Source organism: Lagenorhynchus albirostris, chromosome 14 (assembly GCF_949774975.1).
Source record: "Lagenorhynchus albirostris chromosome 14, mLagAlb1.1, whole genome shotgun sequence".
NCBI classification, from domain to species: domain Eukaryota; kingdom Metazoa; phylum Chordata; class Mammalia; order Artiodactyla; family Delphinidae; genus Lagenorhynchus; species Lagenorhynchus albirostris.
The window spans coordinates 62,160,071-62,177,377 of record NC_083108.1 but is presented as its reverse complement, the minus strand read 5'-3'; the positions used below and the strand labels follow the sequence as shown (position 1 = coordinate 62,177,377).

Here is a 17,307-nt window from a genome sequence, read left to right as displayed (position 1 = left end):
ACCAGGGCTCAAACCCGTGTCCCCCGCATTGGCAGGCAGATTCTTAACCACTGTGCCACCAGGGAAGCCCAGAGGGGAATTTTTGAAGTGTGTCAATGTTCCATTAAAGATCAAAGAAGCTCAACTAAAAAAATTGTGGACTGACTCTCACAACTATGGATTGAGCAAAAATTCTTTTTTGAAAGGGTTATTTTGAAGATTATTACTCTAATACTGGAGAAGCTAAGGTGATTGGCAGTGGAATGAATCAGAACATGTACAATTCCTTAAAAATTTATTTATTGACTTAAATAATTTTGCCTATAATACAGCCCTTTACACTTTTTTTGTAAAAAAAAAAAAAGACGTGTATACACGCAGAGGAAAAAAACAGAAAGAAATCCATCTCCAGGTCATGACCTGTGAACTGATTCTAAGGGTCATTTTAATTCTTATAAAATTGATTTTTCCCCCAAATTTCTTCAATATACATGTATTACGTGTATGATCAGAAAACAAAGTTTATATGTAAATAAAAGAACATCGAGACTTCAATGGAAGGGGGCCAAAGGGTATTTCAAACAGTTTTCAAGAAGACCAACAATAAGAACACATTCCATTTCAACCTCACCGGTTATCAAAGAGCAAGGTGCTGCTCTCAGCTGAGGGCGTTAACAGCCCCGCCAGGCAGACAGCAGGTGTGGTGTCCAGGGTCCCCCAAGATGTTTGCATTTGAATTTCTTTTAAAATAGGAAAAATGAGTATGAAAATGAATCAAACCGAGATTTTATCTATCTTTTGCCAATGCAGTTGTCCAATAGAACTTTCCCTATTTGTCATGGAGGAAGGGCCTGAGACCAGCCCCAAGGACGCTGGAGGAACGATGGGGGCGGACACCTGGGATCATCGCCGTGGCACCCAGAAGCAAGCCCGTCTGGACCCAGCTCGGAGCAGCGTCGGCCTCCGGGACCTGGACGCGCCTGAGAACTACTGTCGGTTCTCCTCACACTGAGATGGTATTACTTTTGTTATCACACAACCAAAAATATACTAAAACGATGCCTTAGGCTGTTCATTTCCTTTATCTCAAAACTCTCACTTCTAGAAATCTACTCTAAGACAACGCTAAAGAAGGATAATGCAAAAAGATGCTATATGAAGAATGACTTGTAACAGTGAAAACTTGGAAATAACTTCTGCATCCAACAAAAAAACAGCTAATAGAACATCATGCCCCCATCCAGAAGGACAGCTCCAAAGACAGTGAGGCTCTGCGGGAAAAAGAAGTCCTGCTATGCAGGTAAGCAGGGGAAAAAGATTAGAATGTTGACTGTATACACCGTGTTTAATGTAAAAATGCAATATCAAAAAGCAGAAGGTAACGTACCAAAGTGCGAAATGCAATTTTATTAAGAATTATGGGTATTTTCCCCTTAATTCTGTATTTTCTGTAAAGTGGTTATTTTGCCTCCATAGTTTAAAAAGTATACTAAAAAGCATTTCATAAACTCTAGCACTTTATACAAATGTGAAGTATCATCACTGAGAAGGCAGCTTATATCTGCTTAGAACTGAGCAGAAATGACATGAGTCCCAGATGAACACCGTCTTTTTCCTTCTCCGGGGAGCACGAGGCCCAGCTCCTCTCACAGGGCTGAGCTACGTGGTACCTGAGCGGCCCTGCAGGTGGCCTTGCCAGCCGGGGTGGAGGTGTGCTTCCAGACACCTGTGTGCCAACACTGCACCCTGGAGGCACACCCCTGTGTCCTTCCAGCTTCCAGCATGGACGAGGTGGCCAGGCATGAGGCTGGCATGTTAGGACCCGGCTATGTGGATGCTGGGCCAGGTTCCAAGACAGCTGCGCTAACAGCATGACTAACAACATGACTCTGCAGCAGAGCTATGTGAGTGAAGCGAGTCCAGGAAATTTGCTTTTTCCCAAATGCCTACCACCTGAGCTTATTCTCCTCTCCTGGAATATAACGTTCACTTAGAAGTAATACTGTTCAAAATTCAGTTTTTTTTTTAATTATCATTCTAAACGTAAGAGTTTACAAAGGAAATTCCAGATCGAAATCACACCAAGAGGCTGTCCAAGGACACATGACTGACATACCTCCTTTTCATATGCAGGGAAGATCTGTCCCCCCTCAGTGACTTCCAAACCCATCAAAGAAAAGACCGGAAAAAAAAAAACCAGGAAGACAGTACATCCTCAAACGTGCTCAATTCTCCTCTCCTACGGTGGATCCCTTCCCAGGAGGTGACAGCCTTAAGGGGTGTTTCCGGGTGGGCAGGTGGGTGTCTCTCGCACACATGAGTTAATTTCTGGGGTTGCTGCCCACGGGGAACTCCTTCCGGCCAAGGGTGGGACCACGCCCAGGAGCTCAGCCACGCCTAGGGCATCAACAGGGCCCACGCTGCTCCCGCCGGAGCCCCCTGTACCCAGTAGGCTGCCAGGCATGCAGTAAGTGCTCAGCAAGCGCTTGTCGAACTGGACGGCAAAGGGCTTCTCCCTGCTGTGCAGCCTGCGGTGCTCTGCCAGGGGGCCGCTCCAGCCGAACACCTCGCCGCACTCATGACACTTAAAGGGCTTCTCCGCGGAGTGGGTCTTTTGATGTTTAATGAGACAGTGATTCTGGCTGAAGGCCCGGCCACACTGGCCGCACTTATAGGGTTTCTCCCCGGTGTGGACGCGCTGGTGCACGATGAGCGACGAGTGGCAGCTGAAGGCCTTCCAGCAGCGGCTGCAGTCGAAGGGCTTCTCGCCGGTGTGGACGCGCTGATGCACAATCAGGTAGGAGTGGGAGCTGAAGGCCTTGCCGCACTCGTTGCAGCGGAAGGGCTTCTCACCACTGTGGACGCGCTGGTGCACCACCAGGTAGGAGTGGCAGCTGAAGGCTTTGCCGCACTGGCTGCACTTGAAGGGCTTCTCGCCCGTGTGGGCACGCTGGTGCAGCGTCAGGCGGGAGCGGCTGCTGAAGGCCTTCTGGCAGTCGCTGCACTGGAAGGGCTTGTCCCCGCTGTGGAGCTTCTCGTGCACCGTCAGGGACGAGTGGCAGGCGAAGGCCCGGCCGCACGCGCCGCACCGGTAGGGCTTCTCACCAGTGTGGATCCGGCGGTGCCGCGTCAGGTGTGTCCGCTGGTTGAAGGCCTTGCCGCACTCGCCGCACCGGTAGGGCCTCTCACCGGTGTGGACACGCAGGTGCATGCCGAGCAGCGAGCTGCAGCTGAAGGCCTTGTCGCAGGCGCCGCACTTGTAGGGCCGCTCGCCCGTGTGGACGCGCCGGTGCACGTTAAGGGATGAGTGGCAGCTGAAGGCCTTGCCGCACTGGCCGCAGAGGAAGGGCTTCTCGCCGGTGTGGACACGCCGGTGCTCCAGGAGGTTGGTGCTCCAGGTGAAGGCCTTGCCACACTCACCGCACTTGTAGGCCTTCTCTCGCGCGTGCCACCGCCGGTGCAGTGCCAGGGCCGCGCTTCGCTGGAAGGCCTTGCCGCACTCGCCACATGTGAACGGGCCGCTCCCGGCACCCGGGCTCCGATGCCTGACTCTGCTGGACTGCACGCTCCCCACGCAGCCGTCCGGAGAGGCTCCTTCTGCGGGAAGGCTGGGCTGGGCCAGGAGGGCACACCTCCGGCCAAGAGCCTCCTCAGACACCACATGGCCCCATCGGTGCTCCTCTGTGGGACCGTCCCTGGTGCTGGCGGCCTCACATTGTGACAGAGCAGTCGCCAGGGCCCCCTGGGCGCCCCTGTCACCAGGACCGGGGCTGTGGAGACCGGACCTTGCCAGCCCACCTGCGATCAGCTCCCATGACGGTTCTTCTTTGTAAACGCACAGCTGCTGAGACCATGGCTCCTCCACCTCAGGCCCCGGCTCCCATTCTGGTTCTGTAAGAAATGGAGATACTACCTTCTGAGAGCAGGCGGAGGTGCGGCGCTGGGGCTCAGGGCTGAGATCTGCCGGGAGAACAGGTAAGTGCAGGAGAGAGAGTAGAGATCAGCAGGGGGAGAGAGAGAGCGCAAGCTCAGGGCTGTGCAGAGGGGAGCACTCAGGGCAAGGCAGGCAGGCTGGCGAGCAGGGAAGAGGAGGAAGAAAGAGGGAAAGGAGCCTTGGAGAAGCCAGGGGATGCTGAAAAGAGCCAGGGGGCGGGGGGAGGACAGAGGAGCAGGAGGGGCACTGAGCAGGTGCAGACGGAGCAGGGCAGTGGACCGCGGAAGGAAAGCAGGCCCCATGGGGCAGTGGGGGTGGGGCCCCACATCCTCCCACTGCATCCCACTCACCTGGACCAGCCCCTCCAGGGACAGCTCTAGGCGCCCACCATGGCTCCTCGCCTCGTTCCAGGTGAGAGATTACATCTGGCTTGCAGACGGGAGGCCCTGTGCGAAGGGAGAAAGCGGCGTGGCTCTGGGTGCTGTGCTCTCCAGACCAGCCCACAAGCCCAGCAGCCCTGGAGTGGCCCCAGCGGCCTGAGGCACGGAGAGGTGGTGCCAACTTCAAGGAAGGGGGCCTGAGACATGGAACCCATACTGACATGTGTGTCTGAGGACCCCACAGGTACTGACATGCCCCATCTAGGGCAGGCTGGGCTTCCAGGGCCCTGTCCACCCCCTCCCTTTCCTCTGGGCCCCACCCCAGGACCAGCCACACTTCCAGGTAAAGATGCCAGTTGGTGCCACAAGGGCCTGGGGCATATACCACAAGGAAGACTCAGGAACACATACAGACTGGTGGATGCCCAGACTGCAGCCTCCTCACCTTGGGAGCCATCTTACCCAGGGCAAGAAGGTTCTGGTAGTTCTCCAGCATCACGTCCCGGTACAGGGCCCTCTGAGGGGAGTCCAGCTGTCCCCACTCCTCCTGGGTGAAGTCCACGGCCACATCCTTGAAAGTCACCAACTCCTGGAATGACACACATGTTCTCTCTCACCCAGGATGGGAGTCAGTCCACTTGCGTTTTTGGGTGACTGAGGACCTCAGTAGCAGAGATAACCTCGGGTGACCTCCTGAGCGCAGAAGATAGGGCTGTAGACACCATCTGTCTTATAGCCCCGACGCACACACCACAACTCAGCCAGGAATTGCCACGCAGCCTGGCCTGGGAGGGCCCAGCTAACTGGGCAGCCCACGTATAGGTGCTACAGTGGGGGCACAGGCTGAGGCCATAAATTCTGGCCAACTTACTTACAGAACTTGAAATATAATACAAAGAGCCTCAAACCCTATTCAAGTCCCATCACTGCAAAAGGCCCCAAACCCAGACAGGAAGCCCCCACTGCACCCTAAGGAAGGACCTTGTACTGCTCCGTGTCCTTCCTGCTTGTCCCCCACTCTTTCCTGCCAGACCCCTGCTCCCTTACCCTCCTGGGGCCACATCCCAGCCCACCCCCTCGCAACCTTCTCCCACTTTCCCCCAACACTGGCCCCTGGTCTCGGGGTAACCCCCCCCAACTCGGTCACTCTGGTTCCAAGTGTCCTGAGAGTCCCAAATGACTTCCCTTATGTGACTCCTCCTCTGGAACCCCAGTATTCTGCCGGCCAGGGCTTCTTACCTCTCCAGCTGGGCACGCCAAGAGGTTGGAGACCCAGTGCCTGTCCCATGAGAAGAGAACAAAGAGCAGCCCAGGCCACATACAGTCATGACAGGGATGCATTAGAAGATAGGCAGGGACTTCCCTGATGGTCCAGCGGAAGACTCTGCACTCCCAATGCAGGGGGCCCGGGTTCGATCTCTGGTCAGGGAACTAGATCCCTCATGCCGCAACTAAAAAGATCCCACGCGCTGCAACTGAAGACCCTTCACGCAGCAACGAAGATCCTGCTTGTCGCGACTAAGACCCAGCACAACCAAATAAATAAATAAATACTAAAAAAAAAAAAAAGTGGGGGTTGGGGGGACACAGAAGTGGTGGGGCAAGCAGGTCCTCAGCAGTAAAGTGAACTGGAGTCAGGGAGGAGGTGGGGAGGCAGGCCACAGTGGCCAGAGTATGAAGATAGGTATCTACTCCAAGGTGACAGCGTCTGCATTCTGCAGCAGGCAGCATGGGGGGAAGGCAGGAGGGGGACAGGCGTGAAGAGGTTCTGAGCATGGGCCCAAGGAGTGACCTGGTTAAAAAAAGCAGCCTGGTAAAAACTGAGTTTCAAGTTCTGTTTCTAGACACAAAGGGGTAATGGGCACCAGATTTGCCCTCCTTACCTCAAACAACTAGTAAACTGGGTAAGATGTATGAAACAATAGTCAATTTCCAGACACTGGACAAAGGACAGCTCAGAACAGAGACCCCTGAGAACAAAGTGAGCCCTACAACAGCCTCACCTTCCCACATGGAAGTAGTCCCTGATCACAGTGCAGGGTGTGGGAATCCAGAGAGAGCTTGTGGTCCAAGGAGTTGAGGGGACAGAGAACAGAGCTTGGGGAGACCAGGAAACTAGAATTTTCAGGGCAACGTGCCACAGCAAAGGGAGCCACACAGGCTTGGAACTCTGGATGTGCTCAAGATTGACTGAGGAATGACCCCAAACCAGGGAAAGAAACAGCAGAAAGAGGTGTGTGCAGGACAATCATTAAAACTCAAACAGGACTGGGAACAGTCTGTGCTCCAACCGGCCAGAGTGAATGTCCTCCTGCTCTATGGGACACTGAGTAAAGTCCCCAGAAGGATGCTGCTTCAGCAGTGGGGCAAAATTAGCCTGAGATTAAAGACTTCTCTGGACCCACCTTAACAAAACCTAAAAGTAAGCCTTGGAAGGATCCAACTGACACTAGTAATTTCACTGCATCACAAAACATTTAAGGAATTAAACCCAACACCCAACAAAGTAAAATTCACTCCATCTAGAATCCAATCAGGTAACTAAAAGGAAAAAAAGTTAATAAAATCAGAATTAAAAGTATCATAAAACTAAACAAAACAAAACAACAACAAAAAAGTATCATAAAACAGTATTTGTTTACCTCAAAAGAAAGCGTTAAGGGTGAAACAGAATTAAAAAAGATACAAGACGTAGAAAACAAATAGCATAACGGCAGATATAAACCCAGCCGTATGGATAATTATGTTAAATGTGAATAGTCTAAATATCCCAAGTAAAAACTACAGATTGTCAAATTGAATTTAGAAAGTAAGACCCAGGCTTCCCTGGTGGCACAGTGGTTAAAAATCCACCTGCCAATGCAGGGGACATGGGTTCAAGCTCTGGTCCGGGAAGATCCCACATGCTGCAGAGCAACTAAGCCAGTGTGCCACAACTACTGAGCCTGCACTCTAGAGCCCGCAAGCCACAACTACTGAAGCCCATGTACCTAGAGCCCATGTTCTGCAACAAGAAAAACCACCACAATGAGAAGCCCACGCACAATGAAGAGTAGCCCCTGCTCACCACAACTAGAGAAAGCCCGCACGCAGCAATGAAGACCCAAAGCAGCCCCTCTGCAAAAAAAAAAAAAAAAAGATACCCAGAAAATTCTCCACATATTTAGAATTAAACAATACACTCCTGAATAATACACAGTTGAAGGAGAAATTACAAAAAAATTAGAAACTATTTTGAACTGAAAAAAAGGGAAATACAACAGAAAATTTGTGGAATATAGCTAAAGCAGGACTTAGAGGTAAATTTATAGCACTGAATGCTAATGAGAATAGGTGTCAAATCAATACCTCAGTTTCACCCTTAAGAAAACAAAGTAGTATACACTGATGTGTATAAAACTGATGACTAATAAGAACCTGCAGTATAAAAAAACAAACAACAAAAAAACAACTAATACTAAACTTTCTTTGGTTATTTGTATGGAAATATGTTAATATAAATGTTTCAAACATTACATGAAATTTCTAAAAATCTTGTATGTTCTGGTATAATGTTAAGTCATAATTCTAGTTATTACTTTAAAATGTATATCTCAGAAATAACTAAATTTCCTTGTCAATTCCATTATTATGAACTTTCATCAAATCTTTAACCGTGGTCATTTTTAAGTCTTTTGTCATTTACAGACAGTTCTGGGTGTACGCTGATGCTTTCGCAAAAATGTTCCTACAAAAGGGTTTCATCTTCAAGGAATTCATGGAAAAGACTCTGACAAGTACAGGTTTCTGGTAACTGACTATACTGCTGAACTGAATGAATAAGCATTTTCAGAACTCTAACGGAAAACTGATGAATTCATAAAAGTGCTAACAAAAGATCAAGATGAAAAAAAAATTAATTACATGGGACTGAGTGAACTGATGACGATGATTATAATTTTTGTGACTTTCTGTTTGAATAAAAAAAAAATCCCACAAGGACTCAGAGGCAAAAAATATACAAATCAATTTTCACTGCAAAGTAAAGGAGCTGTTACAGTGGAGAATTACTGGACTGAATGTCAATATTATGACATAGTATGAGTGTGTTTCGTGTTTGGTAACTGCAATCATTGTTGCTTTTGTTGTGGTCATCCATTTACAATGCTTGGTGTCAGTTTATTTATCTCTTGTAAAAATAAAATACAGTGTGTGTGTGTGTGTGTGTGTGTGTGTGTGTGTGTGTTGTGAAAAAAAAGAATTCACTGGTGTAGGTGGGGTGATATTTGCATAATTACTCCTGTAGATTTGATTATTTATTTTATTATTTTGATTAAGCAATGCTACAATGCTAAAAGAAAATGCATACTTAGCTGTTAGCAGGGTTGAAGCTCCTGATGGTTGTAAGAGCTACCTGCCTGAATTTGGACATTAGCATTTTATGCAATGAATTAAAAGCAAAAAATCATTTCAAAAAAAAAAAAAAGAAGCCAAAGTAGCTACCTCCCTGGTGGTCCAGTGGTTAAGACTCTGCCCTCCAATGCAGGGGATGTGGGTTCGATCCCTGGTTGGGGAGCTAAGATCCCACATGCCTTGGGGCCAAAAAACCAAAAACATAAAACAGAAGCACTATTGTAACAAATTCAATAAAGGCTTTAAAAAAAATGGTCCACATCAAAACAAACAATCAAAAAAAAGCCAAAGTAAAGAAAGGAAATAATAACCAGAAACTGATGAAAAAGAGCACAGAAAAGCCATAGAGAAAATCAATGAAACCAAAAGATGGTTCTCTGCAAAGACCAATAAAATCAATAATTAAACATATATTTACTATATGACTCAGCCATTCCACTCTTGGGTATTTATTCAAGAGAAATTAAAACACACATCTATACTTATACTCCAATATTTATAGCAGGTTTATTTGTAATAACCTAAACGAGGAAACAACCTAAACGTCCATCAGTTGGTGAATGGATAAACAAATTGTGGAGTACATATGCAACAATGTTATGTGCTGAACTGTGTCCCTCCAAATTCATATGTTGAAGCCCTAAGCTCCAATACCTTAGAATGTGACTATATTTGAAGACAAGGCCTTTAAAAAGGTAATTAAGGTAAACGAGGTCATTAAGATGGGTCCTAAAATGGTAGAATTAGTGTCCTTATAAGAAATGGAAATTTGGACACAAATATGTACAGAGAGGAGAACGTGAGGACACAGAGAAGCACCATCTGCAAACCAAGGAGAGAAGCTCAGAAGAAACCTATCAACACCTTGATCTTAGACTTCTAGCCTCCAGAACTATGAGACAATAAATTTCTATTGCTTGAGCCACACAGTCTGTGGCACTTTGCTGTGGCAGCCCTAGGAACCTAAAACAAATGGAATATCACTAGACAATCAATAGGACCAAGCTACTGATTCAAACAAGGAAATGAAGTCAAAAGCATAATGCTAACTGAAATAAGTCAGAAACAAAGACTACATATCTTATAATTCCACATGAAATTCTTAAAAAGACAGAATTATACTGGATGCCAAGGGGGTGGGTGGAGAAGATGGGCTTCAAAGGGACATGAAGGAACTTTTTGGGTGATGGAAAAGTTCTATATCGTGATTGTGGTGCTGGTTACACAACTGTATACACTTGCCAAAACTCACCAAATCCTACATATATAAAATTGGAGAAATTTATTGTGTATAAATTACACCTCAATCAACCTGATCCAAAAAACCCACCGGATTTCAGGGAAATGAGAAGGTCGGAGTGAGGACACATGCTGAGAACGTGCCCATAACTAAGGCATGCAGGGATGAAGCATAATGGTGATGGCACTGGCAGAAAGAAGGAGGAAATGGGCAGAAACAAAGCTCCAGAGACATCACAATGCGGTGCTGGCGAGAGAGCACTGTCAGAGGCTACGTGGTTTCAGTATGGAGGTGTCAACAGGCAAGAGCAGGACAGGATTTGAGCCTTGGCACAGGACTTTCTGAGGGGTATTACCAACCCACCAGCAAAAGCCCATGTCTGGTGTGTCTTCATTTTGCAGGACAGGAAGCAAAAGGGTGTGGGAATCAAAGGCAGACGTGGAGGGGCTTCCCTGGTGGTGCAGTGGTTAAGAATCCGCCTGCCAATGCAGGGGACACGGGTTTGAGCACTAGTCTGGTAAGATCCCTCATGCCACGGAGCAACTAAGCCCCTGTGCCACAACTACTAAGCCTGCACTCTAGAGTCTGCGAGCCACAACTACTGAGCTCGTGTGCCACAACTACTGAAGCCCGCATGCCTAGAGCCCGTGCTCCGCAACAAGAGAAGCCACTGCAATGAGAAGTCCGCGCACTGCAACGAAGAGTAGCCCCCACTTGCCACAACCAGAGAGAAGCCTGCGCGCAGCAACGAAGGCCCAACGCAGCCAAAAATTAAATTAATTAAATTTATTTAAAAAGAAAAAAAAAGGCAGATGTGGAAATAAAACTAGCGGAAGAGTCAGAACAGCTCACGGGGGATGTCCCAGCAGAGCAGAACCCTTGACGTAGTATGAGACTGCTGGGAGGGGAGAGTACTTCGGAGAGAGGACCAGTTACTCAAAGACCTGAGAAGCTGGTATTTCAGGAATAATATCTGTGCACAAGAAGGGGAGTACCTCCCGAGGTGGTCACTCTCACACAGACACCACTTTTTCCTGAACCTTTTCAAGGCAAGTTGCAGACATCAGAACATCTCACCTTACATTCTTCAGCCTGTATCTCCTAAGGATGTTCTCTGACACAATCACAATGCCATCATCACACCCATGAAATTAAATATTCATACAACATGATCTAAGACACAGTATATTTTCAAATTTTCTCAATCTTTCTAAATGCCTTTGATAGAATATTTGGATCTATAACCCATCAAGGATCATGTATTGCATGTGCTTGTTATGTCTCCCAAGGGTCTTATAGAACTACAGCACATTCTAACATTACAGAAGCTGGGCATATCTCACCATACATGTTTTACAGTCATTTCTACTTTTCAAGTGGTAAGTTAACAGAATTGCCAAATCCTAAAAAAATCAAAGGATTCTCAATCCTCCTGACCTTTCACCACCTCACACTGTCTTTATCCAGCGCATTTTTCTAAACACTACGATGAGTGGGGGTAGTTTAGGTGGTGGAACAAAATGAGGAGCAAAACCCAAAATCTGTAAAAGGAGGGATTTGCACCTCTCCCAGCTGCAGAAGTGGCCCCAGGGCCAATTCCCTGTCGAGCCCACAGATCCTCTAAAACTCCAAGTTTTTCCATGAAGGCCCCATGTCAGGAGCTGGGTACAGAGGAAAAGCACACAGGGACACACCCCCTACCATCACTCTGACCCCAACACTGCAATGCAGCCCTTCCATCAGCTGTTCCACATCCTCCTACCTAATTCCATCCCGGAAAACTCCCCCAAACAAGGACCAACTGCTACAAACATCCCATGGGCCTGAGTGTGGAGATAAGTGAAGTGATCTCATGTGAGCTGTCACCTACTTGCTTGGGTGGCACTAGAATCACTCATCAGAGCTCCCAGCACAGTGCTGGGCACACAGCACAGTCCTCGGCAACAGACACATGGCTGGACTGAATCAGGCTGGAACATACACTCATGTTGATGGCACACCCCGGCGTCACCTGCACCTGTTCCCACGCGCAGAGCTTCCTGAGGACTGGAGAACAGGCCCCCAGGTGTGTGTGTGGGGTGTCCTTGGATGACTAAAGATTCTCGGCTGCCGAAGGAAGGTGCCAACCCTCCACATAAACAACGAAATGTTCAAAAAAGAAAAGACAGCCACTCACCTCGGACCTGCCTTCCAGGAGACCCTGACTCAATTTATCTTCTGGAATCTCTTTGAGGGGAAGAACAGGGTCCTGAGAGGACGGAGCTGGAAAGGAGAAATGAGTCAAGAGGGCTGCTCTGTCCACAGCCACCAGGCACCCCCAGCACGGGGAGAATGAAGGGGAGGCAGGAAGGGAGCCCCAACTTCGTCACAACCTGATAGGGCATCGGGGCTAATTCTGCTACTCAGTGTATGGGTCACTCCCGTTACGGAGGAAAAGCGCCGCCATTCCCGTCCCCATCATCCCCGGGGTGCCCACGGTGAAGAGGAGGAGACCTGAATCCGGGACGCTTTCGGGAACCCAGCCCGCCCTCTCCGTGCAAATCCACAGGCCCACGGCCTGACAAGCCAACCGTACCTGCCTCCCGGGGCTCCGGGGCCTCCATGGCACCCTCCTTTGGCGGCCGCCCCGGGCGGGGGCGGGGTGGGTCCACCTCCCGGGGCTCAGAACCCTCGCGCAGCCCCGCGGGGCCGGCCCGCGCCCCGGGTCGGGGTCAGGCGGGCTCCGCAGGCGCCCCGCGCCCCGGGCTGTGCTCTCGCCCCATCGCTTGCCCCACCAACCCGTCACCGACGTTGTCCGGGCCCGCGCGGGCCGGCCAGGCCTTGGGCTCTGCCGCCCGGCGCTGGGAGTCGCGGAGGCGGCACACAGGCCTGGGGCGGACGGGCTGACGAACCGACGGCCGTCCGGACGCGCGGACGAGCTCACCCACCTCTCACAAGACGGCCGCCGCCACAAAAGAGCTCGGGCGACCGTCGCCAGACGTGAGCCTGCGCAGACCGGACGGGCACTACAACTCCCGGGATCTTTTGCGCCGCGCAGGGGTGGACTGCATTTCCCAGAGGGCATCGGGGCCGGAGCCGCTCTGACGTCTAGCACGGACGAGCGTGTAGCACAGTCTTCTGGGAAGTGTAGTTAAGGCGCCAGCGACCTTGCGCTCTGGCCCCGCCCCCTCTCCCCCATTGCTGTGGAAAGCGCTTGCATCTCGGGGTGTGTGTGTGATATGTGTGGTGTGTGTGTGATGTGTGGTGTGTGTGTGTGTGTGTGTGTGTGTGTGTGTGTGTGTGTGTGTGTGTGTGTGTGTGTGTGTGTGTGGTGTGATGTGTGTGATGTGTGTGGTATGTGTGGTGTGTGTGTGTGTGTGAGGTGTGTGATGTGTGTGTGCGCACGCCTGGTGGGGTGAGTGTGGAGAGTTTAGGTTGGGTAAGTGTGGAACATTAAGGGTGAGTGACCTCTGTGTGAGAGGGACAGGGCCCCACGGGCACCTGCTGGGTCCTGACACTTGACCTACCAGTTGTCCCATCCCCAGGGATGGGAGTGGGTCCATTTCTCTTTGCTGGGAAGATGGATTCCTTTGCTTGGGACCACCCAGAACTGGAGGGAAGGGGCCCTCAGGAAGGCCCAGCTCCTGCACTCGGCCCCTGGCCCTTTCTTCTGACAGAGGGGGGATGGGGTGGGGTAGAGTGAGGGTGGGGTTTGGGGGGAGGGGTCTGCAGACTCCCCAGCCTCCCCATAATGGGTAGAGAGGCGGCCACCCTGAGGGTCCTGGAGTTCTGGGAAGGTGAGACCCCTACTGGGCCTGGCTGGGAACCTCCATGGTGAGGCCCCGGGTGCTATGGGCACAGAAACAAGGACGAGGGTGGGACGCCACAGGGCTGGAAAATGTGGCTGCTCACTCCCAGGCCTTGCTGGGTGGGGACCCAAGGCCAGGGTGGCAGGTACTGAGCGGCTATCCAGCTCGAAGAAGGGAGCGAGTGCCCTGTGCAGTCCAGGGCAGGAGGGGCCGTGGCATCCAGGGGCCTTCCACTAAGACCCTCGCTTTTCAAAATTGCGAAGTTAATCGATCCTGAGGAGAGGGTCGTGGGAACTTCTAATTCGGTCAGAAACCCAGGCTTCTGAAGGGGGTCGGGGACATGGCGGGGGGAATGTTCTTGTGGGCCTGAGCCTTTAACCTGTGGGGTGTGATGCCACCCTGGGGTAGACAGTGTCAGAATCCAGTCGAATCCTCAGACACCCTACTGGGGTCGGAAACTTAATTGTTATCATGGGGAAAATCCTCCACGCATTTGGTGACCAGAAGCGTCAGAAGTGAAGTGTTGTCTGTGAAGGGAAGGGAATACACAGGGAAGAAAGACAAGTCGGGAACAAGTGGGTTTTTTCCTACACAGGAAGGAACACACTGAGTTTTCCCCTTTACACCTTCTTGGGGGCCGGAGGCGAGGTAGGGTTGGTGGTGGCAGTGGTATCTGTGACCTGAGGATCAAGGAGCAGGACACACACTGGCCCTGAGGCAGGAAGCTGTTGGCATGATGGGCAGGAGGGGGCGTGTCCCTGGGGGCAGGCCCAGAGCCCAGGCTCTGCAGGGAGTGGAGAGGAGCCCTTGGGTTGGAGGGTGAGGGCAGAGGGGGTTCTGATCAGACGTAGGTTTTTTTTTTTAAAGGAACATTTTTTTAAATAGATCTCTATTGGAGTATAATTGCTTCACAATACCGTGTTAGTTTCTGTTGCACAACAAAGTTAATCAGCCATATGCATACACAGGTCCCCATATCCCCTCCCTCTTGAGCCTCCCTCCCATCCTCCCTATCCCACCCCTCTAGGTCATCGCAAAGCACCGAGCCAATCTCCCTGTGCTATGCTGCTGCTTCCCACCAGCCAACTGTTTTACACTTGATAGTGTATAAAAGTCGATGCTACTCTCACTTCGCCCCAGCTTTGCCTTCCCACCCCATGTCATCAAGTTCATTCTCTATGTCTACCTCTTTATTCCTGCCCTGCAACTAGGTTCATCAGTACCTTTTTTTTTAGATTCCATATATATGCATTAGCATATGGTATTTGTTTTCCTCTTTCTGACTTACTTCACTCTGTATGACAGACTGTAGGTCCACCTACCCCACTATAAATAACTCAATTTCCTTTCTTTTTATGGCTGAATATTCCATTGTATATATGTGCCACGTCTTCTTTATCCATTCATCTGTCGATGGACATCTAGGTTGGTTCCATGTCCTGGCTATTGTAAACAGTGCTGCAATGAACATTGTGATGCATGTCTCTTTTTGAATTATGGTTTTATCAGGGTATATACCCTGCAGTGGGATTGCTGGGTCATATAGTAGTTCTATTTTTAGTTTTTTAAGGAACCTCCATACTTTTTTCCATAGTGGTTGTATCAATTTACATTCCCACCAACAGTGTAGGAGGGTTCCCTTTTCACCACACCCTTTCCAGCATTTAATGTTTCTAGCTTTTTTGATAATGGCCATTCTGACTCATGTGAGGTGATATCTCATTGTAGTTTTGAGTTGCATTTCTCTAATAATTAGTGATGTTGAGTATATATATATTTTTTTTCTTTTTTTTTGCGGTACGCGGGCCTCTCACCGCTGCGGCCTCTCTCGCAGGGGAGCACAGGCTCCGGACGCGCAGGCTCAGCGGCCATGGCTCACGGGCCCAGCCGCTCCGCGGCATGTAGGATCTTCCCGGACCGGGGTACGAACCCGCGTCCCCTGCATCGGCAGGCGGACTCTCAACTACTGCGCCACCAGGGAAGCCCGATGTTGAGTATATTTTCATGTGCCTCTTGGCCATCTGTATGTCTTCCTTGCTGAAATGTCTATTTAGGTCTTCTGCCATTTTTTAACTGGATTGTTTGTGTTTTTTATATTGAGCTCCATGAGCTGTTTGTATATTTTGGAGATTAATCCTTTGTCCGTTGTTTCATTTGCAAATATTTTCTCCCATTCTGAGGGTTGTCTTTTTGTCTTGTTTATGGTTTCCTTTGCTGTGCAAAAGCTTTTTTTTTTTTTTTTTTGCGGTACGCGGGCCTCTCACTGTTGTGGCCTCTCCCGTTGCGGAGCACAGGCTCCGGACGCGCAGGCTCAGCGGCCATGGCTCACGGGCCTAGCCGCTCCGCGGCACGTGGGATCTTCCCGGACCGGGGCACGAACCCGTGTCCCTCTGCATCGGCAGGCAGACTCTCAACCACTGCGCCACCAGGGAAGCCCTGTGCAAAAGCTTTTAAGTTTAATTAAGCAAGTCCCATTTGTTTATTTTTATTTCTGTTACTCTAGGAGGTGGGTCAAACAAGATCTTGCTATGGTTTATGTCAAAGACTGTTTTTCCTATGTTTTCCTTTAGAAGTTTTATAGTGTCTGGTCTTTTTAAGTCTTTAATCCATTTGGAGTTTATTTTTGTGTATGGTGTTAGAGAGTGTTCTAATTTCACTCTTTTACATGTAGCTGTCCAGCTTTCCCAGCACCATTTATTGAAGAGGCTTTTTCTCCTCCATTGTATGTTCTTACCTCCTTTGTTATAAATTAGGTGCCCATATGTGAGTGGGTTTATCTCTGGGCATTCTATCCTGTACCATTGATCTATATTTCTGTTTTTGTGCCAGTACTATACTGACTTGATTACTGTAGCTTTGTGGTATAGTTTGAAGTCAGAGAGCCTGATTCCACCAACTCCGTTTTTCTTTCTCAAGATTCCTTTGGCTATTTGGGGTCTTTTGTGTTTCCATACGAATTGTAAGATTTTTTGTTCTAATTCTGTGAAGAATGCCATTGGTAGTTTGATAGGGATTGCACTGAATCTGTACATTGCTTTGGGTAGTATAGTCATTTTCACAATATTGATTCTTCCAACCCAAGAACATGATATATTTTTCTGTCTGTTTATGTCATGTTTGATTTCTTTCATCAGTGTTTTATAGTTTTCTGAGTACAAGTATTTCGCCTCCTTAGGTTTATTCCTAGGTATTTTATTCTTTTTGTTGCAATGGTAAATGGGAATGTTTCCTTAATTTCTCTTTCTGATTTTTTGTTGGTGGTGTATAGGAATGCCAGATATTTCTGTGCATTAATTTTGTACCCTGCAACATTACCAAAGTCATTGATTAGTTCTAGTAGTTTTCTGGTGGCATGTTTAGGAATTTCTATGTATAGTATCATGTCATCAGCAAATAGTGACAGTTTGACTTCTTCTTTTCCAATATGTATTCCTTTTATTTCTTTTTCTTGTCTGATTGCTGTGGCTAGGACTTCCAAAACTATGTTGAATAAGAGTGGCGAGAGTGGACATCATTGTCTGGTTCCTGATCCTAGCAGAAATGCTTTCAATTTTTCACCATTGAGTATGATGCTCACTGTGGGTTTGCCATATA

The 17,307-nt window shown here is 49.0% G+C and overlaps 1 protein-coding gene across 1 annotated transcript; it reads right to left on the bottom strand.

Annotated features, from left to right (window-relative positions):
• Window positions 1–257: 257 nt before the first annotated feature.
• On the bottom strand, window positions 258–13,110 carry ZNF74 (zinc finger protein 74). The gene is given in 6 exon segments (XM_060121697.1): window positions 258–2,344; window positions 2,347–3,870; window positions 4,264–4,359; window positions 4,756–4,882; window positions 12,102–12,187; window positions 12,501–13,110. Coding segments are annotated over 6 exon segments (1,905 nt in total). The 5' UTR covers window positions 12,529–13,110; the 3' UTR covers window positions 258–2,300.
• Between the last annotated feature and the right edge of the window lie 4,197 nt (window positions 13,111–17,307).